The sequence below is a fragment of the Folsomia candida genome, unplaced genomic scaffold, assembly GCF_002217175.1.
Source record: "Folsomia candida strain VU population unplaced genomic scaffold, ASM221717v1 Fcan01_Sc006, whole genome shotgun sequence".
Classification (NCBI taxonomy): Eukaryota; Metazoa; Arthropoda; class Collembola; order Entomobryomorpha; family Isotomidae; genus Folsomia; species Folsomia candida.
The window spans coordinates 9,292,188-9,317,608 of NW_019091198.1; the positions used below are offsets into that span (position 1 = coordinate 9,292,188).

General features: G+C 39.2%; 3 protein-coding genes and 1 long non-coding RNA gene across 7 annotated transcripts; 2 read left to right on the plus strand and 2 right to left on the minus strand.

Annotated features, from left to right (window-relative positions):
- Nucleotides 1-151: 151 nt before the first annotated feature.
- On the plus strand, nt 152-2,718 carry LOC118436111. Its single transcript, XR_004835215.1, has 3 exons — nt 152-291; nt 371-572; nt 707-2,718. It is a non-coding gene; the product is annotated as an uncharacterized LOC118436111 (long non-coding RNA).
- Nucleotides 2,536-8,297, minus strand: LOC110851084 (protein HIRA). The gene is made up of 14 exons (XM_022098720.2): nt 7,783-8,297; nt 7,623-7,685; nt 7,429-7,539; nt 7,059-7,361; nt 6,841-6,980; nt 6,583-6,750; nt 6,243-6,506; nt 5,824-6,149; nt 4,170-4,935; nt 3,685-4,096; nt 3,472-3,577; nt 3,152-3,378; nt 2,967-3,061; nt 2,536-2,893 (listed from the first exon to the last, which is right to left on the minus strand). Exons 1-14 carry the CDS (start codon nt 7,817-7,819, stop codon nt 2,768-2,770), a joined length of 3,144 nt encoding a protein of 1,047 aa, XP_021954412.1. The 5' UTR covers nt 7,820-8,297; the 3' UTR covers nt 2,536-2,767.
- Nucleotides 8,298-10,208: 1,911 nt separating this feature from the next.
- On the plus strand, nt 10,209-25,353 carry LOC110850604. 4 transcript variants are annotated; one of them, XM_035852676.1, is made up of 25 exons: nt 10,210-11,480; nt 11,697-11,820; nt 12,482-12,766; nt 12,955-13,011; nt 13,159-13,308; nt 13,462-13,665; nt 13,869-14,045; nt 14,204-14,658; nt 14,798-14,892; nt 19,136-19,438; nt 19,534-19,694; nt 19,807-19,932; nt 20,011-20,093; nt 20,218-20,311; nt 20,389-20,676; nt 20,755-20,827; nt 20,942-21,078; nt 21,182-21,793; nt 21,866-22,037; nt 22,150-22,566; nt 22,655-22,780; nt 22,865-23,042; nt 23,126-23,523; nt 24,076-24,442; nt 24,588-25,353. In XM_035852676.1, exons 1-25 carry the CDS (start codon nt 11,221-11,223, stop codon nt 24,946-24,948), a joined length of 5,703 nt encoding a protein of 1,900 aa, XP_035708569.1. In that variant the 5' UTR covers nt 10,210-11,220; the 3' UTR covers nt 24,949-25,353. The 4 variants fall into 4 exon arrangements, with proteins under 4 accessions (XP_035708567.1, XP_035708569.1, XP_035708568.1 ...); XM_035852674.1 differs by having other exon boundaries at nt 10,209-11,480; nt 20,389-20,827; XM_035852675.1 differs by having other exon boundaries at nt 10,211-11,480; nt 20,389-20,827; nt 20,942-21,069.
- LOC118436001 lies at nt 14,899-16,688 on the minus strand. The gene is made up of 2 exons (XM_035852677.1): nt 16,266-16,688; nt 14,899-16,178 (listed from the first exon to the last, which is right to left on the minus strand). The coding sequence occupies exons 1-2, from the start codon at nt 16,622-16,624 to the stop codon at nt 15,644-15,646; spliced, it is 894 nt and encodes a 297-aa protein (XP_035708570.1). The 5' UTR covers nt 16,625-16,688; the 3' UTR covers nt 14,899-15,643.
- Nucleotides 25,354-25,421: the final 68 nt, after the last annotated feature.

Here is a 25,421-nt window from a genome sequence, read left to right on the forward strand (position 1 = left end):
TGTCTGACGGAGTTCACTTTATCTGCATTTCATCGCACACACTTATAGCAAGTCAGTCGGAAGAAGAGAACAATAATAAATAATTGTAGCAATACAAAACAACACTTGAATATTTAACCAACATTTCTCTGTTTATTCCACTACCACTCGAGAACCAAATAAACGCGAGAATGACCAATTACTGAATTCTATTCAATATTTATTGAATTTAAAGAGTATTTTGGTAAATTCTAAACAAAACGTCAATGTTCACTTTGATGTCTTTTTTTTTAGGGAGAAAATAAATTAAAAGTAAACACAATTATTATTCAGATTATTATTGTTTGTTGTGAAGGAAAGAGTTGATCATGTCCAGTTTTTTACTTTTCAGTCACATATTAACCAACCAAGTCAATGGATGCCCTCACTTCTCAGTCGCCAACATGCAACAATGGTTCAGAGACTTTACAGATCTCTCTTCTCATTGTTGTTGTTGTAGGTGGTGTGTGGGATGGATATTGTGGATGAATGACACTGCGGGAATAATATATATGCTGCTACTGGACAATGGATAGAAGAGTAATCATGTAATGGTATGAATGATGTCGTCGTCGAATGTTGTACTTATTATTAATACGTTTATTGATTAACTTGACTTTTTAATAGTATGATTTTACGTACGAGGGCTAATGTTAAGACTTTAAATCTGATTATTATTATTATTTAGTTTTCTCTCACTTGATCGTCTCAGTAAAAAAAGGAAGGAAGAAGAAGACGCAACGCATCTTCATGTCGAGGAGAGATGGTCGTGTACAGAAGAATGACGGGAAAGAGAGAGAGAGAGAGAGTGAAGTTGTTAGTGAATGAGTTTCAGTGGCAAGTCTAAGCGGATGATGCCCTACTAACGTCGGATTCGTGTAGCTTTGTTACATATTTTATCCATGATTTGGTTCAGTTCTTGGTCTCTCTCTCTCTCTCTATCCTGGTCTCGTCGTCTTCATCCATGGGTCGTCGTGTGGTTTACTTAGTGAGGAAGAAGGAAAAGCAGTGGGAGAGATGATTGGTAGTGGTAGTGGTGGCGGCGCAGATTGGAGTTCAGAGAAAGCAGAGGGAGACATGGGAACGGAAGTGAAAGCAAGCTGGCCAGGCAGGAGTAGTGAGTGAGTGAGTGAGTGAGTGAGTAGTAGTCGGAGGAAAGAGAACAAGTTTCTCTCAATGAATGAACCCCCTCCGCCGTCGGTCGGTGTGAGGATAGGATGGGATCGGAGGAGGGATGAGGGAGGAGGAGGTGGAGGTGGAGGAAAGATCGATAAGATGATACAACTCACATACCACCCCACTTACGGAGGAGTCATATTACTGCTGTTAACTACTACCAGTTATATCAGCAGCAGCAGTATCGCATCATCGTGATGCCATGTACACTCAAATGGTTCCTACGACGACTCTACTAGAAGAAGAAGCAGATGGGAACATCCGGTGAAAATTCAGATCCGAAAAAGGATGAGAAGAGAGGGACGCTTCGTTCACTTTCCGTTCATTTGTGTGTACATTCTCCTAAAACATGATAGTATTGATCTCCTAATTCTAGGGATGGATAGATGGATGGATGATGATGATGCGATGATGCTGATGGGATGATTGTGTGCAACATCATCCGATCCTCTTGTTATTTTACAACAACAGCACATCACCCGGCTCCATAGAGGATAGATGGACGAGAGAAGAATATGAGAGTCAATGAAAATGAGAAGAAATATGATTGGAAAATTTACATAACAAATGCATTTCAATGTGGGTTTGCAATTTGGGAATAATCCTCGGCCTCCTCTTTTGTCTGGGTTTATAATGCTACGTAAATTCGCTTAGGGAGTTAGGGAGAGGGAATTGGATCATGGACAAAGAAAGCGTCAACATGATTCCACATTTCGCAACCTTTGTTCGATCAGAGATAGAGAGATCAAGAAATGGAAGTCGAGATTACGGCTGCTCGTGTCAGAGCAGCAACAGAACTAGGGTGTAGGGCTATCACGTACAACTGTGTAGGGCACAGAGTGGATATTCTGCAGATCTGTATAGAATATATGAACAATAAGAGGCAGGGCAGACTAGAGGGTTGACAGAGACAGAGTGAAAGCTGGGATTGATGATGAGACTGTGTGGGTTGGTGTTGTTTGCAATAGTCGATAGTTATTTGCAATTTTCCTGAGAGACTAGGCACATTTTGCAAACTTCACGTGGACTCTATTCAAGACACGAGCTCAAGTATGACTAATCTTAGATTCTTGAGAAGAAGGGGTTGGAGTTCATAATTCTTCAAGGTCATATTCTGCTTGAATATGTAAGAAGACGAGTAGAAGAACTCAAGTAGAATGGCAACGGGTACAAAAGTCGAAATATTATTTCTCCATTTCTCTCTACCTACTACCTACCTACCTTCCTTCCCAAACCTTCAAGAAATGGCAAAATTGAGACAATTAACCTAACTTTCCTTTAACTTTTCTTATACCAACGCATCTCATGGTGTTTAATTTAATACTGAAACTGAACTCGAAATTTCATTCGAAAAATGTGTAGCAAAACTAGTTAGTTTTGGCTTTATTAAATATCGTCAAAATATGTTTTGTTGTATTAAAATCGTGTTTGGCGTATTAACGTCAAAGGTTAAAACGTAACTCTAGGTTTCTCGGAATCACATGGCAAGATCCATATACTTGTGGTGTAAACATAATAATAATACAATCATGATATGCTGCTGAGTTTTGTAATTGTAGTGGTAGTGATGATGTTAACATATTAAACCTTCGACATCACGAAGCTGCTCGTCGAATTCACAAAAGAAATCTTGCCATCGAAGGTCATCCAGTAGACTATTCAGTATCTCTCGTAGCATTGCACGCTTATCGACACAATCCTACAAAGCAAAATGAATTTATTAATTCACATATTGCTTTTCATTTATTTATTTGTTGAAGTTATTAGCGAACCCCTAGTTTAGGAGCCCATGAGACTCCCGAAGCGGCACTGGAATGTGCTGGACCTAATAAGTCTTCACATAATATATGCAACTCTTTTTCCAAACCTGTAACACAAAACACAATTCATATATAGTCATTTTATATTTGGTGATATATTTTATATTCAGTACAAATCAAATCGTATGTTTTGTTACCACAAGAAGCCAATGTTTTCCCCAAAACAACGAGCCATTGTTGGATAGAGCTGGCTTTCTTTAGTTCCAGAGCCTTAATGAGTTGAAGTTTGATGTGAGAGAGTACAGCAGGTTCCGGTTTTCGTCGGCGACCATTTAATTTAGTTTTTCCAAAGGAGGAAGCCAATTCCCCAGCATCAGGCATCATTGGTGACGACACAAGGCCTCCAGCGTCAGCAAACAAAGACCTAAAAAATTAAGAAATAAAAATGGGATGACAATTATTCAAGTTTTTAGTACTGAAATAAGCAGGCTCTTAATTTTAATTGTATGTAACAAACCATGTACACATTCCGTTATTAAATATGAACGATTTCCCATTAGACAAAAATATCACAGGTGAGCTACCGGCAGCAATAAAAATATTTGTAATATCAACAGATTTTTCTGTAACAAGAAACAAAACATATTGTTACTTATGTGGAAGCCAAACTTTAAATTTAATATATGTTTGATACTCTTTCTACTAAAAATAAATATATACGAGGACTCACCACCAGGTTCATTTCCACCAGGTTGGTTCAAAATTGGAACTAATGATTCTGACTTAATGACGACCGTTTTGTTATGAATATCCCAAATGTGTAGGATCCCTTTAATCGTTATAACTAATAAGAGTCGTCCGCTTTGGACCAATCGGCTTGGATAACCAGACAGTACAAAGGGCGACATGGCGTAGCGACCTTTTATGTCAAAAACATGAACGGAAGCATCCTCGCATAAAGCGACAATCCTATGTAAATCTCCAGACACAGCACATATTGGAGCATCGGTGCAACCCGTCCAACCCAACCCTTGCATAGACGATGGCGAATGTTGGCACTTTATCTGATGGCAGATACCATCAGGTCTTTTGTAATTATTGCTAATTTCAAGAGAGTATGCAGTCTCTGGTTTTATATTAACCTGTAACACGTTAAATCAGTAATATAAATCAACTGCGGTGCATTTATTATTTATTTATTTTAAACTAACAAACCTGAAGGGCGAATGTAAATTCAATCTTCATGGGTGGAAGACGGGATTTTGAAGAGCAACCAGTTTTTGTAGGAGCTACTACTCTAGAATTTTGAACTCCAATCTGCTCAAGCGGTGTAGGACTATTTTCATCCGATTTCCTAGCAGGGAAAGTCCTTAGGGATTGTGGAGTAAATTTTTTCTTATTACTTATCACTGGTGGCTTCAGGTCTTCCATGGGTCGTTTCCGCTTAACTTGAATAATATTCACAGGTGGGATTTGATCCGTTAGGGGTGTCTTAGCCGTCTTGAGATCTCCATCCTGCTGCTGCTGACTAGATGTTGTGAGTAACGTTGTCGTCGGCGTTGGTTTGCTTGCTGCTTGAGTAGTAGTTGGATCGACACTACTCGTTCCATTCACAACAGGTTTGGAAATTGTATCCCCATTAGTTACATTATTTAATTCTGCTTGACATGCACTCGCACCATTCACACCATTTTTTACAGGATCAGCAGTGGTCGTTTTCGAATTACTTTCAAATCCATTTACTGTTGTAGGTGTAGGTAATGGATCGATTTCCATCGGTGTCGAAGTGGGAGGAGGAGATTGCTCCTTTTGAGCTGATCCACCGGAACAATTGACAGCATCACTTTTGGCCGCCAACTTTTTACTCTCACCAAATGAAACATCGTCAATGTTCGAAACCATATTTTGAATACTTTCTCTTAAATTTTCTTGTGTCGTTGTAGAAATTCCGTCCTTATTTGTAAATACTGTTGGTTCCTCACTAGAGAGTGGAGACAAAAAGACCGTTAGTAATTACACCATACAACAACACTCGAAAACACTTGAACAAATTATATTGATTTAGAAATTCAAATAATTAAACCTCACAAAATGAGGTTTTCATACGATAAAAAAATGTAAAAACCAAATAATATACTCAAATAATCTTCCTCGTGAAATTATTAGGCCATCAAGTGGGACACTTAATTACTTGTAGTAAAAATAATTCAGTGCAGTAAAACCTCGGCACGTGCAGAGATCATTAAACCAATTAACTCGATTCTACTTTGACTCTTAATTTTTACTCACCATGAAATGCGAAATGAACCAATCGTTAAAAAAACTAACCAAACTCGTCCATCCAAATTAATGCCAATTATTTATATTTTAAAAAGTGTGTTAAAAAGTTTTAAAAAAATTGAAGAGAAAAATACTTCCTCAGATTCATGAGAACCTAAGCTAACTATGAAAAGATTTCTTCAGGCGGGCTCTCTATGCCACAATCTTCCCTCTACTTTAGCTTTCCTTGTTGCCCAGCCATGGTATTGAGACAATCTTTTTGACCACTTTTCCAAAATGAAGTTAAATAAATATTTAAAATAACACAGCATGCATGAGATGAAACAGAGCAATATTATTTGTAATTTGATGTGCATAAAATTGTTATCAAAGATTCTATTTGCCTAAACAATTTATAGCTCTTGCAAACTAGGCATCCCCCATAAACTAAATATAACTAAACCTCAATATGCAGAGTCTATGAACTAAACTAACTATGACCCTAAAATATGTAGTATTATCTACTGTCCTTGCTAAAATATCTGGCGAGGTATTGAGATTAACATAAAGCATGCACGGTATGTATCGTTAGAATTGGAATTTATCGTACCTTGTAGGTATCATGTTGTCTTCGGTGGGGAGGGGTAAGAATTTTGGGGTGATTCTACGTTTCCCATCCGCCGTTCTGGTTTCAATCTGAGTGGTGGGTCCCTTGTTGGTGTTCTCTGGACTGGCGTCTAACATCCTACTACTCGGCGGTGGCATTGAAACTTGTGGGGGAGATGGTTCGATTGCGGGTTTTGCATGAGATAATTCTTCCTGCTTATTTTGTTCTGTTTTCGTGTTTCTCGCCAAGAACACTTCCATGTTTGGTACAATATTCTGCTTGTTTACAGTTAGGCCAGTGTCCCCGTAAAACCGCTGATACAAAGAATCCTACAAAGAGAGAAAAGTTTAAACGACTTCCTTGGACTACTACGAAATTTACTAAAAATGTTATAATTGCGGCAATATGCATGCACGACCTACCGTATCTTCCTGAGAAAGGGGTTTTCCAATCTCTGTATACGAAAACTGAGCAGCCATCACGGACCCATCCCAAGAACAAGCCATCATAATTGTACCACAATGAGACCAAGTTATATCCATCACGGAATGAGAAAAGGCGTCTTTGACAACTACGACGGGACGTTTCAAGGCAGTCGACCAAACTGAAATTGATCGATCGCGAGATCCAATAGCGACACAACATTGTTTAACTCGATTATTTTCTTGAATATTGTTGTTGAAACGCTGAAAATTTTAGAACAAAAAAATTTAGGCCGGATAATCGAATAATCTTGAGATTGTGTATGCATAAACAACGTACCACACAAACGACGGCTTTCCGATGTCCCACAAAGTCTTTGTCCACCTTCCAGCCGTCCCTTTCTATAATTTGAGCAGTTGGGAAGCCAAAATTCATTGAATGTGCGGATACAAGATATAAACCGTCCGGAGACCATCCTAGCCGCAATACATGAGTTGTTCCCCCGCACTGCATACAATAATATTATTTATTTTGCATTTTGGACTTTCATAGATGTCCCGAAAAGCAATTCATACATTTTTTCATATAATTACTTACATCCACAAATGGCTCTTTAACCACATGTTCTGTTGTCCAATCAGACGTTCGCCAAATTCTCAAAGTCTTGTCTACCGATTGACTAGCAATGTATTTTCCTATGGGATCCCACGTTATTCCTTTCACCATGCTCGTATGTCCTATAAAGTTTAAGATTTATATTTATAGATGAATTAAAATAAAATCTACTTTAGAATTTGAAAAGTTAAAATGCGAACCTAGTAAGGTGACAACAACTTGGGGAAAATTTTGAGCATCCCAAATCTTGATGCTGTTATCAATTGAGCAAGTAGCCAAGTATGTATCTTTAGGAGACCATGCCAGGTCGAGAACATCACCATCATGCCCCCTCAAGATGGACACTGTCTTCCAAACCTCCAAATTATTCTTCTCAAATGCAGAATTTGTCACAGCATTTCCAGAATATCTGGTCACTAGCTTCCAAATTATGATGACTTTGTCGTCTCCACCAGATGCTAAGAAACGGCCAGAATTGCTCCATCGGACACAGTTGACACAGGCTAAACAAAAACGAACATTATAATGTTCTCAAAGTTATAAGTAAATATATGCACGGTAGATATATACCACTGTGGTGATCAAGCTGACAAAAAAGTTTTGGAATTGCAGTCTCTGTAGAATTCTCCGATAATACTGCTTTCAAGTTCCATATCACAACTCGGCCAGTGTTGTCGTCGCCTAAAACAATAGTTTGTTACTTAATTAACATAAACATTTACCAAGACAAGGATTTCTCAGAATAATAACAACCAATCTTATACCTTGACCCCCGGTAGCTAAATGCTCGTCGTCTGGATGTATATCAATAGAAAATATTGGATGCCCTGTGTTAAAGTAACACATAAATAAGTCACATATTTACATAATGTTGTCATTGAAGTCGGTATGTATAAGCAAAAAGTAAAATCACATATGACTTACCGTCATGATTTATCCAGGATGGTTTTAGCAACTTCATCCTCTACAAAATATCAGGTAGCTAAACAGTCCTTGGAGGAGCTCAGGAAGAAACTCGAGATCGAATAACGAATAAATTACGAATTACTAAATATTAGAATTGGAAGATCGAATGTCGCTCTTCTTTCCCATCCTTATTAAAGCAACTGACTTTGTCAAGGAACGTTTCAGATTGAGATTTGATATTGTATAACTTTTGCATATTTTAACGTTACTTAACTTAACTACAAATATAGATCAACATTGTAGCATGAATTGGGCACCACCAAAACAATACACGTTGTGTCAAGATTTCGGTCGTGAAACTCCTCGAAAATCGGAGGGTATGCCGACGACTATTGAAGTATTATATTAGTCCACGATTATGGATTAGACATGAGATTCCCGTGAAGGGGTTTTAAACTGATGTGTAAAAATGGTCCCCCAATTTTAAGGTTTGAGAATAAACTGGACTTGATGTAAATCTGGTGTTGGTTGTGGTGCGGGGCAGCTAGATCTTGTCCCTCTCCCGCTCCTCTCGTCTTACGATGAACGACACTTGGTCTCTAATTTCCACTTTCACTCTCTATTTCACGCACGTCAACAACTTTCACTTCCAGGTTTACTAAAAGTTTTCAGTCTAAAACTGAATTTTTTTAGTATGAAAATAGTTCTCTTGTTTAAATTTATATCTCAGAGTTTCTGTACTTAAGTCAACGTTATGGCCACGAAATTGAATGAACATGAAAAAGTTTTTGTATATTATGGAGTTGTGAATATAATAATGGGGAATCTAAAATTGGGCCAAAATACAAAACATTTAATTTTAACTATTGTAACATCATAATACATTCATACTTTGCACATTTCTCAAGAATGTATCTAGTTTTTTAACCCTGAATTCCAGGAATGAGAAGTAAAGTTCTTACATATTCATATGCATTAATATATACCGAATGTTTGAAAATTTACGTACAAGCGATAATTTCAAAAGCTAATATTAATCCAACAGATTTTTCATTTTAGTATTCTCAACACTAGGAAGCAGAATGGGGGAACTCGAACCAAGCGAATTAGTAACCTTCAGCCAGGCCATGTTCATGTCATTGGGTTCGGTTCATGGTTGGGTTCATGTCATGTATGCAATTATCAAATAGCGTGTCAAATCTAAAATTAAAGTGCAACAAATGACCAAGAAGGTGAAGCGTCTTTCTCGTGCATTGTTGTAGTCTCTCCTCCAAAATGTGACCACTCTCCCTCAGCCGTAGTAATGTAGATGGCAGACGCGAAACCATTTTCCTTTTATGATGCAACCCTTTTCTTTCTCTCTCTCTCACACCAGATCCGTTCGTAATCTGTGATGGAACATCCCAGCACAACCCAGCAAAAGAAGAAAGAAGGCAGCAGTACAACAAGTTTTTTTTTGCTTCACTGCCTCAAGTTCTTGTTTGTAGCTCAGCAGAAACTTGTGCAATGAAAAACCAAGCAACGGAGCATAGCAGCAGCAGGTACCACACCACATCATCAGATTCGTCGTCGTCGTCGTGATATTATGGCTTGGCCGGATCCTTTCTTTCTCTCTTAAGAGCCATACGCCAAGCAAGCCACGACGACGACCATCTAACCAAGCAACCAACCATTCTGATGATCATCATAACTTGCAGCAGCAGAAAAGATGCATACTCAACGAGATAGATGATGATTCAACTAACTGATTCATTCCTCTTCCAAAGAAGAGAGAACTTTGCTTTCCCGTTTGTTCGTTTGTCGCAAGTGGTGGTGACGATGATGATGCTCATGCTCGTGTTGCATCCTTGCGAAATAATAATACGAATATGTGTTTCTTTGCGTTATTGCAAAGCTCACTTTTCCGGACGCATTATTATTACCATCATCATCATCAGCTGCAAGAGGAGGAGGAGGAGGAGAAGGACGACCAAGAAGGAGTCGTCACGAATATTAAATATATATGGTTCGACTTTTACTCGGAATATATGAAGCATAGTTTTGCTGGGTAGCTAGCTATCATAAAGTAGCAGCTAAAACTCTACTAGTCCTCCAACTTACTAATACGACTGCATGCATACGTTGCATTGCAACTTCAACCCTAACGCAACCCCACAACAACGGAATGTATATATACACCAAGAATCACACCTCAATTAAAGATTGAATAAGCTCCTTTAGTTTAGTTGCTTTTGTTAGTTATTGTTTTTATGAGAGCATCAGGGTCTAGGTCTCATGTGTGTACGTGCATCATGTGTACATTTATTACGGCTTGGCTCAAACTCGCGTCTCTCCGATGCTTCTGCTGCTGAGGAGCAAAAGTTGCAACAGCAACATCCAAGAACTATTTCAGTTGTTGTACAACTTATTATTATTACGAGTTATTATTACAAGAGAGTTTGGTATTTTGGTCGACGTCGCCCTGTGGTCGTCGCTGTTTTGGCGTCGTCGTCGTCAAGTTTCATTATTTCCCTCTGGGTGCAACAACACGTAAAAAAATTGTTCTTCTCGCTAGCGTTTTTTTTGTTGGCCAAGTCTGCTATAAACGTTGCTGCTGTGGCCGAGGAGGATCAATCTAATCGTGGTGTGGAAGTTAATAGCTGAATTTTGGGGGCAAGTTGAAATTGGCACTTGAGCTTGGGCCGTTCTCTGGTGGCTCCCCTCGTACCGCAGGTTGGACTCGCCTCTCGCCGTGCGATGAGGGGAGAGCGGAGAGTGTGGCGAGGGGCGTCCGGCTCCCAGTCTCACCAACCTTCCTCACCTCACCCGACTTGGACCCTGGCAAAACCCACACAACACAATTCATTCTAGCTACGAAAGCAGCAAAATGTATGTCTCTCAACCTCCATCCCAGTCTGCGATTCGGCTCTCTCAACGGACGGAGAACGAAGATCGGTGAGGCAACGCTTCCCTTTTCCATGGAAGAACTGCCCCCACCACGTTAACAAAGTTGACCTTGTCGTATGAGGGGGTGTCAAAGTTCACATGTACGTTGGCATATGTAACGGGAGGTATTCACATACCACCAGGACGCAGGTCTTGAGAGACATAACTACTCTTTGTAAAGAGGAGATCCGCTTAAAGAGCGTTCATTTAAACAGAAATAAAATTGTGCGTGTCATAATCGCTGACTTGCTCGTTTCCTTTGTACGCCTCGATTTAAACCGAAGGTTTACATCTTTAGCAACCAGGATATAAGTGTTGCGGGGTGGTGTCGCCATACGTTGCGGAGGAGGCACACCCCCTACACCCACTCCCCAGGGGATGGTGGTGGTAGTGCGGTGGTGATAAGTGGTGGTGGTGGTTGGTGGCGAGTGTGGTGCCGACGTGTTGTCGTCGACGACAACGACGACGCGGAGGAGGGGGAAATAATTCTACTGCAGAGCTCATCCCCATCATCGCTCCTCCCGCACCAACATGTACGCCAACGCGGCGGCGGCAAATGAACATGGGCGCTATTTGGCGTACCAAACCTCGCAGCCCCCCACGAACGCTCCCTCGAACGTTTTTCGGAGTGCGGAAGAGAGGGGTGCAGGACCGAATAGTCGGCAGCGGATGTCACTCCTCCCTCCACCGTCACAAAACCAGCAGGGGGAGTACAACATGGGACACGGATCCTCCCCTCTCACCCCCAGGAACGAGAGGCAGGCCCAACAAATGGGATCATCTCACTACGGGTAACAGAGATTTCTCATAATACCCCTTTTTCGTTTTCATAGACTTTTGCATGGAAATAATACCTGAGATTTTTAGCAATATCCACTCCACCGTAGTTGGCATGGGAAATTTAATAGTAGTAGTAGTATCGCGAGTTGAGAGAGAGAGGAGAGTGGGTCGTTGGGGGTCGGAGGAAGTAAAACGTTGTGAAATTGATTTTTTGTTTCCTTCCGTAGTGGGGACGGCGGAATGATGAAGCTGCCTATGAGCGAAAGTCCTCCGTGCAAGAAACCCAGGCTTGGAGATTCCAAACCGGATATGCACATGCCACTGAGGATTGATACTGACAGAGCGAGAAGTGTAAGTAACTCTTATTCGCAAATTTTTCCTAGAAAAAAAATTATTTGATTTCCAATCTTGATTTTTAACGGCAGTAGATAAAATTGAGTTTATGCCGCGTCACTAATTACCAGATCGTTTTTATACCCAAACAGCGCGTTGAATTTTCTTGAAATGTAATGATAATATAAGGCAAGTAGTGGGGTTTAATTAATATTTAGCACACTTGGAGGGACTTTAAATACAGTATTGCAGGAGATTATAAAAATGACTAATTTCAAACTTACCCTCGACCTTGTGGGGATGAGACAAATCGGGATCAGACTACCCCTAATTTTTTATTTTCTGACATTTCTCATATTGGTTTCAATCATTTTTTTCGTCCGGGAGTCAAGTTGGGTTTAAAAATTTGTGTTTTTTTTTAGAATTAGCTTATTTAATTTAGCCTAATTCTCAGGAGAGTTATCAGCTTCCTTTCCTTCCGTAAATAACGATGGCATAATGCAAAAGAACGGGAGTGTTACCGTCTTGTACATATCATTTTTCGTATCTGTAGTTGCCACGTACATGTAGTCAGTCACTATATTTTTGTGAACAATCGTGAAATATGACATACTGATACTGATATGACTGATAGTAAATGTACTAACGTGTATACTTTTGTCTGTGTGTGTGTGTTTAGGGGCCTGCGTATAACCCACAGGTCGAAGCGATAAGCCCAACTCTGCCGTCCGAGTCAATTAGGGATGAGTCACCGTTAAGATCCACAAAGGAAGATTTATTACTAAATATTGCTCGAGTGGATCGAGAAATAGCCAAAACAGAAAGTCAAATCGCAAAATTGAAAAAGAAAAAAATTGAACTCGAAGAAGCTGCTACTCAACCACAGAAGGAGAAAGAGGAAGCCAGTTGTGCATCCGACTCTATTATTCAATCCTTACCTCAAAGCATTTACGCCGAAAATAGAGTACGTTTAAACATATATGTAGATATATATCTATCTCTCATCATTGTTAATATTATTATTATCATGATGATGGAACAGTATTAGTACATCTTAGGATGTACTATAATACTGTAGTAGTGCATGCATTGCAGCACAAATACCATTCCATTCCATTTTTTATGTAATGTTTATTGCATTTTTCTTATTAGAAAAAAGCTGCCGAGGCTCATCACAGCTTGGTTAAATTAGGTCCTCACAATGATCTCGTAAGTATATCCATAGTCTCTTTAATATAATATATATATATATGTGCAAAAAATGCAGAATACTTGATGACGAAGTGCATTTAATGAGAGAGTAAAGGGACACGACGACGGCTCATGTCATACGATACTTTTATTTTATTTTTACAGCCATTATATAATCAGCCATCCGATACGCCGGTGTATCAGGAGAATTCGGCGAAATACAACGAATTCAAGTCCAGGCTAGTGTTGCATTTCAAATCAAAACAAAAGGAAAAAGAGAAACGTGATACCTATTTGACCAAAACATACGCCCAGGTAAGAATTCCATTTTCTATGCTATACATACATATAACTAATAGTAAATGAATACTACTGCACTTGTTTAAATTTATTAATGGAAAACTCACTTTCATTTTTTGTGTAATCATTTTCAATTTTTCAATTCCATTGAATGTCTGTCTTATGCAGCTGTCCATTGAATGGGTGCGAAATGTGGAAAGGATCGAAAATACACCGAAAAAGAAAGCACAAGAAACCAAAAAGCGAGAGCTATTTGAAAAAGTATTTCCCGAATTGCGCAAACAACGCGAGGACAAGGAACGCTTCTCGCGTGTCTCCAGAATTAAGTCTGATGCAGATTTAGAAGAAATTATGGATGGCCTCCATGAGCAAGTGAGTTTTAATTTGTTATGGTTCATTAATTTTATTATGTCATTGTTGCCTGGCTAAATAAAACAATCACAATGCAGTAGTAGTGGTGATGATTTTGGTTGTTTATTATTATTTATTGTGTATTGTATTATGCTAAGTGAGCATTGTTATATACACACTCTTACACTTTTTTTAATACTCAACCACTTCATTTTTCTCTACAGGAAATGGAAGATAAGAAAATGCGAAGTTATGCTGTGATCCCACCTGCTTTATTTGACTTGAAAACTAGGAGTAGGCGTTTTAAGAATACTAACGGGTTAATGGAAGACCCAATGCAGGAATACAAAGATAAACAATTTTTAAATTTGTGGACTGATCAAGAAAAGGAGATATTTAAGGTAATGAGCAATTAATTTCACTTTCCGTCATAATGTTGAGTTTTATTCAATCAAGTTTTTCCTTTTTTAAACTAATAATGTTATCAGTTTTGGTATTAAGTTATGCTAAACTATTTTACTACTGGACTGGATCTGAGTTTATTTAATTGTTTATACAGGAAAAGTATCTCCAGCATCCCAAAAATTTTGGAATAATCAAATCCTACCTGGACCGGAAGTGTATCCCAGATTGTGTGCTCTATTACTACCTAAGCAAGAAAACTGAAAATTATAGGCAGTTGCTTCGAAAGAGCCGAGCAAGACCAAGAACTAGAAATCAGAACTCGCAAAACAACACGAATAACTCATCAAACAATCAAGTGCCAACTGTTGTAAAAACTGAAAACAATGGGGTCACTACGCGTCAACAAAAAGAACAGAAAACTGAACCATCACAAAATGTGTCTTCGTCTGTTCCTTGTTCCCAAGGAAGTAGTACTACCGATGGACTGAACGCTACGTCATCATCTCCGACAATCGTAATGCCAATAGTTAGCGAAGAAAATAATGCCAACAACAACAACAATATTAGTAACAACAATAACAATAATTCCTCACAACAGTCTCCCCCAAAGTACGTATTATTAAAAAAAATATGTTTCTTTTACTAATCCTCCGCGCCCTTCTTCAGACCTACACCTAAAACAACTTGTCCAGAGGTTTAAGGTGATTATAACAGAACACTATTACAAATTTTATTTGATTCTTTTCAGTGATCAATTCGTTGGACAACCTCGAAAAAATCATAAGGATGAGGCTAAGGAGATGAACGACGTGGACACCTCCGACGACGACATGGAACCAAATGGTACAGATACATTCGACTTATCTAATATTTCACCTTCCGTGATTTGTGCTGCAAAAGCTCTGCTTAGCCTGTATATTAACAGCAGGTCTCACTAGAACTTATGTAACTAGTAACACTATCTGCGTCTAACCCTAAATTTTTTGTGAAAGTGCTTTATTTATATTTTCTTTGTTACACTGTTGAACTCACTGTTCCTTCCAGCATTCTTGCTTAATGCCATGTATATCTATTGGTGCTAATTGCTTGTGCCCTTAAAGAGACTGATTTGATATATACAAGATGTGTTTATTTTATGTTTTTCTAATTTAATTTATTACTTAACTATACGCATCCTTGCCCTTGCTTTGAATTATCTGTTGTAGATTGCATTACATATTGTACTCATGGTACTCATGCAATGCTCAGGGTGGTTGGAGACATAAACATACATGTATACACAGTAAGTTGGACAAGCCACTCCCATTACTCATACGACCTTGCTAGTTATCATAAAAGTCCTGACTCTGATACAAACTAATTTAAATGACATAACATCATATTTCGTTCTGTGCAATAGTTTAGAATATTAACATTTTTTTCTAAAAATAACATTTTTTTCTAAAAATAACATTTTTTCGCATCACTCCATGCATGGCTAACAGTTGTTTGAATTGTTATAAAACAACAAAGACCACCCCAAGGAAATGTTCCTCTATAGAAATTCATTTTCATATTTTATTTACAAAATCTACTAGACAGATAGGCTACTTTACTATGTCGTATCAAAGGCATGACACACTTTCCTATGCTTATGCACAAAATAATAGCTCGGAAACTTGGAACCACACTTTTTACAAGGGAAGAATTGCACATTAAGATCCTTGGTCATTGACTTGTTCTCCGAGTGAACCTGAACTCGATTATTTTGCGCACTGGTATGAGTAGCTGTAATGTCTACCGAGACCGGATTCAAGTGTCTCTTTTTGTGTTTTTGATAGCAAAATAAACTTTTGAAACTCTGGTTGCAGTAAATGCACAGATACGTCTTGAGAGCAAGTTGACGACGTTGTTGTTCAAGGGGTTTGTTCTTGTTTTGACATTCCCCTCCTCCGATATTACTGGTGGTAGATTCACTACTGCCGCTGTGTTTCACTGTTAGGGCGAAATTAGGGTTTGACACCTTTTCGAAGACGACTGGTCCATCACAACAAGCAACGTCAAACACTGCAGCCAACAGGGTTGGATTCATCTTCTCCAACTCCACGCAATCAATGTCCTTCTTCCCAGACCCTTCGTGACACTGCACCCTGTGGAAGATCAAAGATAAGATTCAAGTGAAAAATATTAACTGCAACAAAAATCTTGACGACTACGGTTCATCGTATTTTCCTTACGTTGTGCATTTTGATGAAAATTCCTCACATTGCAAACCGGATGTAATATCTAGTTCGGATCGTGCTCCTGTTTTTGAAAATGTTGCGTCTTCCTCTTCTTCTTCGTCCTCTTCCTCCTCCATCGGGTGGTGGTGGTGATGGTTACGACGCCCGTGTTCTCCAAAGCGTTCTGATAAATCGGCCGAGTTGCCGTGCATGTAATTGTTGTACCAGGCACTTTGATACCAGGTGATTGTCCAGGGCAGTCTTGGTATGGGCCTCACCAAAGTATTGACATAGTCAGGTGGCGTCGTAGGAAGGGACACTGATGTCCTGATAGAGAGGTCAATTGCAGTGTTATCCGGATTATTGATATCCATATTGGACACACGTATGTTTTATTGGATTTATTTCCTTGTCGCTCTTGTCAGTGATGTAGGTTGACTGAGGGTGTAACGGGTCTACAACCAAGTTTTATATTGGCGTTGTTTGGCGAGGGTTCGTATTGAAATGTGGTAGTTGAAATAAGACAAGCTCTCGTTACCTTGATATGTCCTGACTGAAGTGGAATATGAGCTCTTCTTCCGTTGTGGCGAAGTTATGATGACTTGTAATATTAGGATTGAATCCCTTTGGGAATTCGCCGTGCGGCAATGTTGACTTTGTCGGACTGCTTTTGGTTCCTTCCTTCTCGTTCAATTTCATAACCAAATTCTGCGTCGACTTCATTTTCAACTTTTCATTTCTCCCAAACCCTTTATTTAAAGATTAATTTGGTGTCGAATTCATAATTATCTCCTAGCACTCGGCTCCGTCTCGATAAATTAGGTTTCGCCACATTTATTTTTACTATTCTCATCAAAATATAAAAGCCCTATTTATTACTAATCATAGCTTCAAGCATATACACACAGCGAGAACGCCAATCATCTTATTTTATAGACTTATTTATTTTTCTAAAACAATCAACAAACTCCTAGTTTTTATGGTATTATGTGCAATGAGTAAAAGTGAACCATTATTTCCCCCATAAAAACTGTCGGGTAGATGCAGAAGGCAGGAGTACCAGTGGTACTGTACCAACCTTACTTTCTACCAACAATTTAACCAGGCTACTTCCTCAACTAGAAATTTGCAGAACGGAATATTGTCGTTGAAGATGAGAAAGGGCCACCCCTTGCATTTTCCCTATATCTTCAACACGAACCGTAACATGGGCGAAACAAGGGACAAAAACTCGGGTTGGCCCTTTTGCATCTTCAACGACGATATTATTATATGCCGAACAATCATAGAAAGCAATTTTATTATTAGAGCAGCAGACAATGCACGATACATAACATACAGTTAGAAGATCAAACATTTATAAAATAAATATTAATTGCGGCTGTTAAGCTGATGATATTTACTGTTGGGAACTGGATACATATATGTTTGCAGCTCAAGTGTAATAGTGTGTGTTGGATTGTAATTAGTGTAAGTGTTTTTCTTTGATTCTCTGAGATTTGTACATTACGTACCGAAACCGGAGAGAGATACGACTCTAGGAGGACGGATTTGTCAATATTTACAAACCGGGAGCATTTCTCTCTCTACGGCATTTCAGCAAATTAGGGACAAAACAAAGATTGCATTGGTGGTTGGTCTGTCGGTCGGGTTGTTTTTGGGATGTTGAAAGACGAAGGGTTGACTTTTGAAATTGAATTCCTCGGCAGTAGTTCTCATGAAAGTGAAACTAAAACTACCATCATTGTTGATGAAAGTGGTCGAGGAAGTAAAAGAGCCAGGCCACCAAAATTTATTTATTTCTCTCCGTTAGTTATGCATTACTTTATTAGACTGAGAATGGATTGAGTGAAACGCAAGCTTTTGATCTATCTCCACAGATTCAATTTGCTTGCACTGAGGAGTGAGGCGTTTATTTAGCGACAATAATAATACTCTTGCTCGTAATACGAACCTCGTATGTAAATTTCAAGTATGTTTAAGCCATGCGATACCCAGAGCAAATACGTGGTTTAATCAGTCTCACTCTGTTTTTTTATTTGCCAACCGGCCAGATACTAAACCAGCAAATCAGCCAAACGTATTTAATTTCTAGTGGTATTCTAAAGAGTGCAGGTTTCGACATAAATTAATTATCCTAAATTTCGGTTGGACTACCAGGATTTTATTTCCTGCAACTGCTTTCACCTCCTTCTGCTAATAAATGACAACTTTATTATAAATTTATTTAACCTCGAATGCTTTCACTTTATGTCTTCTTCTGTCCTTGCGGCCTGACTCATTTAGCAATTTGCCCGATTGGTTTACGTTTACTACCTACACTACTTTGAAATGTAACGGTACAGGAGAGGTGGTAGTGGTGGTGCTGAGTTGAGTGAGTAGTACACCTTTGAATATTTAAATCATTACATCCCACGACAATTCACTCACTCACTCGCTAAATACATTTCAATCGTTCTTGTTTTCATGCCTACTTTTGGTAGGTTGTCATTATTGTCAGGTTCTCAGAAGTAGAAATACAGCCAGAGTTATTATTCTGATTGAGAGAGACGTGTGGTGTGGTCTCGCATGTAACGATAATATTGCTTTAGCCGTACCAATATATGAACGCCTGGTTTTCGACGTGGTGATTATCGGCAAAAAATACCCATGAGCCTTGGAGAAGGAAATAAGTACACTTTCTTCGTCTTCATAACGCATAACCCGGCATAGTCAGTATAGGATTTCTGCTTTATTTAACACACACTAATATGTACTGTAATGCATGTATAAGTACATAACTTTCACTTTTGCTGAGTTTTTACCCCGCACCAACTTCATTACTAATTCCACATTCCTAAACATAAATCGATTTGCCTAATCATGTTTTTCTCTCTATTTCTCAGGTGAAAAGGGTGGTCCGCATACTTGTGTATGTTGTAAAACGCAAGTAGAAAACTTCCTTCAGTCCAGACCAATTTCAAGAAATCAAGCGTCAATGTATGGATTGAATGAGATTGATATACAGCCCTCAGATCGTGTCTGCATTTCATGCCGTTGCAAAGCAGTCCGAAGACGAACAAAATCATCACAATGCCCGATCCCCACCTGTCCAGCGAAACGTGCAAGAATAAAACGGTTGAGACCATTTCCACCAAAATGGACCGAACTGGATGACTATAGACGCTCCGCCATTATCGCTAAATATCGTAAGTAAATTTGTGGTATAGTCTTAACGTAGTAGATATGCTGTTTATGACCAATTTGTTCATGGTTTTGACGAGTGGTTTCTTTAAATTTGCAGAAATACCAGAAAACTGCACAAAATGTTGTACGGCGTGTTTCAACCGAATCAACAGGCGAATGGCACCCAACGCTAGTTTGGATACTCCAGATGATCCTGGCTGTGATACCACTCGCTGGAGTGATGAGGAAATTGAGTGGATGAAAAAGGGCCTTTCAGAGGTAAATTAATTTGCTTTGGTTAACTTGCTTTGTCAGAGGTTTTTATATAAATTGACAGCAGCACGTAATTATTACTACTTACTTGTATGTAAATGGTACTAAATGTCCCCAGGTTGGAACGGATTGGGTGAAACTATCCGAAAGAATTCCATCAAAATCTGAGCTTCAGTGTAGAAATTTTTACTTCAACTTTCGGAAGAAGTTCGGCCTAGAGTCTCTCGTGCAAGAGCACAAAAAGGTCTGGAGCTTGCTCACTTTCGACTGAATTTTCTTTCCATCAGCCGCGTGGACTATGATTGTTAATTGTGCTCATTAGGACTTTTCCCTATTTCAGAGCAAGGGTGGGCATGGTCCTCCCACGCTGACAGATGAAGAAGAGTCTGGGTCTACCACTTCCAGGTGAGTCTACGAAGCGTTTTGTTGGTTAATATTTTTTTTATTCGACACAAGAAGCATGCCAGTAGTGGCGAACGAAAAAGTAATCTAATTGATTAGTGAATTTAAATTGAATTTCAATTTTCAGCTGTGATGAAACCGGTGCAACTTCCCATGAACAACCACCTCGTCCGTCCAACATTAACGAAAAGAAACAAGATGACTACGACTCTTCTGCCACTGTAAGAGTCGCATATCCTCCACACTATCATGTCATATTTATATGTACCGGGTAATAACGATTGTAATACTTGTTCAGGTGAGTGCTGAGGAAGGAATTGCCGAACCTGATAAACCCAATTCCCATGAAGACATCAAAGTGTTTCCCAATAACCCTGAGAGTCCCCTCTCCCTCACCATCCGAGCAAGCATGAACAACCAAAGTCCATTCGCCCCCTCTTCTCATAGCAGTAACAACAAGCCAATGAATCTGAACCCATCCCCACATTCTATTGTCTCAGGACAACATGGAATTCGCTCGGCCAGTCCTGGTCAAGGGCCGCACGTACCTACAGTGTCGATTACCCCAAGGCATCCCCATTCTTCAGTAATGCATCATACCCAAATTACTAGTTCTCCAAGTCATCATCAATTCCCACCTCAAAATTTTCCTCTTCATATGCAGTCAAACGTGGTGCATCCGGGGTTGGGACCAAGCTCAATGAGTGGCGTTCCACATCACATGTCATCCCACCAAGGTAACATATCTACCTGTGTGTGATACCAGTTCTGTATCCATCCGTGATGATCTAATTCCGTCATTCCTGTGGGTATGTTATGGATGGTGTCCCTAATTTATTCCCTATTTATAGGATCTCGGAGATATCCTAGTCCAGACAATAGTGATCAGGAACCAATGACATTAAAAGTAAACGATATACTTCACGCAACAATTGAACGCCAGTTGCGCATACAGGGACCTATAAGCAACAATAACTCGGTACGTTTTGTAAGTACTTATTGCAGAAATAAAAATTAGGTTTACCAAAGGCATGTATCTATTGAGAATATTTATAATGACCATTTACTTACGCCCACTGTTGTATATTTAGACCCATCCCGGTCCTAGCGTTTCTCCAACTATAACATCAATATTAAAAAGTCAAGATCGAAGTCACTTACCTCCGCCAGGGACGCAGCAGATAATGACTCAAATACATCATAGTTCACAGCAAAAACAGCAACAACAGCAGAATGAACAACCCCAACATCACCCTCAGTTGACAGTGACCCCGAGCATATTCCCTCATCAACACCCATCATACTATGGTCCCACCAAAGTTGAACGAATATCTCAACATCACATAACTCACGATGGCTTATCTCTAATCCAAGTTCCTCCTAGAGATGAATGTGGTACGTTGGATTTGAGTATGAAAAAGCGGTCTCCATCCCCTCACATGACGGTTCATCGTCCCCCTTCAAACGGGCCTCCACCAGCTCATCAACCTTTGGACTTTACTCCTCGGCAGCAGCCCATAAATGACATTTATTTCCAACAAGGAAACAAGTTTTCTCCGATTAGAGGAAGGCCAGGACCACTTCCACCACCGCCGGCGAAACAATCAAAAGTGCCTCCGCCACCTCCACTAACCAAACAACCTAGTTTATCCCCGATGAAGGATGGATCAATTACTCATGGAACCCCACTGCATCATCCTCAAGTATATACGACTACTGTGATTTTGATCAAGTTTGATTCTATTTCTCTAATTCCCTTATCTCTCTTATTACAGTCAATTTCATCCAAGTACGAAGGGTTGCTGCGTCCGAAGGAGGGGTCAATTACTCAAGGGACGCCAATGGAGAAAATGAGAGGAAAGGAAGGTGTTCCTGCAGCATATGTCTCATTCGATAGATCAGCGGATTACTATAAAAGAGTTCCGCCAAATGCTCCATACTTTCATGGTAATAATTAATAAATAAATTGATTTCTCTAACTGGGTTATTTAAATTAATTCTAGCGTGTAAGTTACACGTATTTCTAATGATAATTAATACGATAATTGTAATGTTTCAGGGTCTCAAAACCAATTTTATGGTCAAAGGCCACCATCGACTGGTCAACGTAGTTCGCCCCCCACGAGTCATCAACAACAACAACAACAGCAACAACAACAACATCCATCAAATTATTCAACAGATCAGCATAACACTTCCCGACAGATTATCATAAATGATTATTATACGTCACAACAAATGCAAAATCCTCCAGTTCAACAAAATCCTCACATTTCACAAAACTCTATTGGACAACAACAACAGCAACGGATAGATCCGTCAAAACGGAATTCGGTTCCTACCATGTCAATTTCCAGTCCCAATCCAATGTATTCTGTTCAATCTCGACCAGATATGTATCGACAGTCCCCTTCCCCGTCTTGTCCTCCACACCAACAACAACGACAAGGAGTCATACAGAGGGCAAACGCAAACCGTAAGCGCAGATATATTTATTTCCTAATGAGATGAGTGAAAAAGCTAATAACAATCTAAATCACCGTCTTGTTTGATACACGATTTAGGGGTTGTGAAAGTCGAACCTGGCCAAAACCACGATGCATTTTCTAGACTTGTGGATGTAGCCGTAAATGCTCCAAGTTTACCTGTTCCTAAGGAGGAACCCCGTAATCGAGTTAATCTCCCACGAGGTAATTATATATATATATCCCTATTTGTCTGGTTAACTTTACTTGACTTTTAAATATCTTAATTTTCATAATTTTCATGTTCAGTGGACATGGTGAGGGAAGGACTTGGTAAAAGCATGGCAGAAATAGAGCGTAATCGCAACACCGGACCTCCTCCCCAGCAGATGCAGCAACAACAGCAGATGCAGAATAGCATGTACAGGAATCCAAATATTTCCTTGACACAATCGGGGGTATTATCCGAGGCAGTCAGATCGGAAAGGTATGAATAAACAAATTAATAAAATTTCGTTCAAGGGTTAAAGAGAAGCTTGTACTAATTTTTAATGCAACTGTGCTTTACAGAATGAGACTAGAACAGGAGGCGAGATACGGTCGTGGAAATGAAGGACAGGACGCCACTCTCACCGCTGCTTCATTGATTGACGCCATTATTACTCATCAAATAAACCAACCTTCTCCCAACGATCGTCAGTCTCCTGCCCCTTCAAAGTCAGACCGTTTGTTTGCATCCTTTCAACGAGCTTCCTCTCAACCACAACAGCAGCAGCAACAACAACATACCAATTCCCCTATGCATAATGCTCATCAACAACAACAGCAGCAACAACACCACCAGCACCAACAGCAACGACATCAACAGCAACAACAACATAACCCAGTGCACCTCTCGAACATGCAACAACACATGGATGAGAAAATGGAAGACAACAACCGTGGAATGAACCACAAAAATTCTCCAGGTAATTGTCACAGTCAATCCATTCAGTACTATGTATAGATGAGAATAGCAGGCTTATTTTGCAAGCTGGGAATTGTTGGCTTAGGTGGCACTTGGGGAGAACATAATATATAATTAACCTGTCATCAGTTCTTGGGTCTCATCCATTGTTCATGGATCTTGGTATTAGCTCCCTCCGACAGACGTTTATTTTTCTTCAAAGGAGGTTGTACCTGCAGAGGCAAAAAATATTACTACATTTATTTCTTTTATCACGTAATTGCCTCCTCATTTTCTATAAATTGGACTCATAGGAACTGAGTATCCGACAATGTGTATATTTTGGCGACAATTCGACAAGATTGTTGTTATTAAAACTGACAAAACTCTTGGACTCTTTTTTATTAAAAAATTGTTACAATTCTTATGCTCCCAGCCATTTTTAAGTGGAATTTAATTTTTGTGATCAATTCATATTAATTAGATAATTGTAACTTGCATTTATTCTAATCTGCAGTCTTTTCCAGAAACCCGTAACAAATAATAATACACAAAATTATTTCTTTAATCATAGGTCTCAATGTCTTGGAACATATTAACTTGGTTATATCCAACGACTATAATTCGGGGAAAAATTCCAGTGGGCCACCGATGGGTTCAGTAGATGTATCTTCTCACCTTCCGCCACAATCCTCCCATTCATCCTCCTCCATCTCGGTCATGCCCAGTCAGTCTCCAAAAAAGGAAGATCTTCAAGGTCAAGGCTATCTAAGTTGGAAATTACGACGGGCTCTCCAACGAGAAAATGAAATGCCAAAGGAAAACCACCCAGATGAACGTCACATAATAAGAGTAGCTCAAAATGAGGACAGTGGTAGTAGTCGACCGTCGTCCAGACCTCCATCCCATCCTACCTCAATTCATGAATCTAATGAGAATGGGTGAGTCAGGCTTTCCTCAATTAAAGTATCTATCATTCATTTAATTACAAGTCTTTTGTTAAAATCCAAAGGCTTTCAAGTATGGACGACAAAATAACACAATAATTGGTTACTAATTATACATTATTCTTATGATTTTGACCAGGAGCGATGAATTAAATGTACCTGCAACCTCTTCTGCCTCGGGAAACCACAGTGGCCCCCCAACCGATGACAGATTTAGTGGGAAACCCGGCTCAAAGAATATTTCGCCTCTAGATTATGTCAACAATTTAATCAAGGTCAGGATGAGGAAGGAAAATGCTGAGGACAAAGAAGACGAGAAACAACAACAAAAGGTTAATCATGAAGGGGGTGGGTCCTCCTCATCCAACTTGTCAAATCTTCACCATTCTTCCTCCATCCACTCGTCCGGACCTCCCACATCCTCCTCCAGTCAACTCAATAATGACGAAAATTTTCAGAGCAACTCTGCCCTCAATGACGACCCTTCCTCAAGCTCCTAAAATAAACCATATACATAATAAATGTATGCATAATACGTAAAATATATATTATTGTGATTATTATTATTATTAGCCTGAAGAAGAAGATAATCAATTGCGTAAGATTAGTTTCCGTACCCAGCTATCACATTAAAACATGAATATATATTATATTATATTATATTATATTATATTATAGTATAGTATTTCTGACTTATTATTATCGTTATTATTTCCTTAATGTTTAATTAATCATCGTCATGATATACTACTGACTAATTATGTTGACTCGATTTCATATACAGCTATATATATATATATATCTATCTATTTCTTAAGCGATTTCGTAAGTATACATACATATATTCATTGTTATTGTTAAAAATTCGTACCATCGGAAATAAAAAGTGGGATATAAAAACGAAAGCCTTCTTGCTCTATATACATTTTATTTTACTTTAAAATTTTGACTCCAACAACGAATCATATACTCC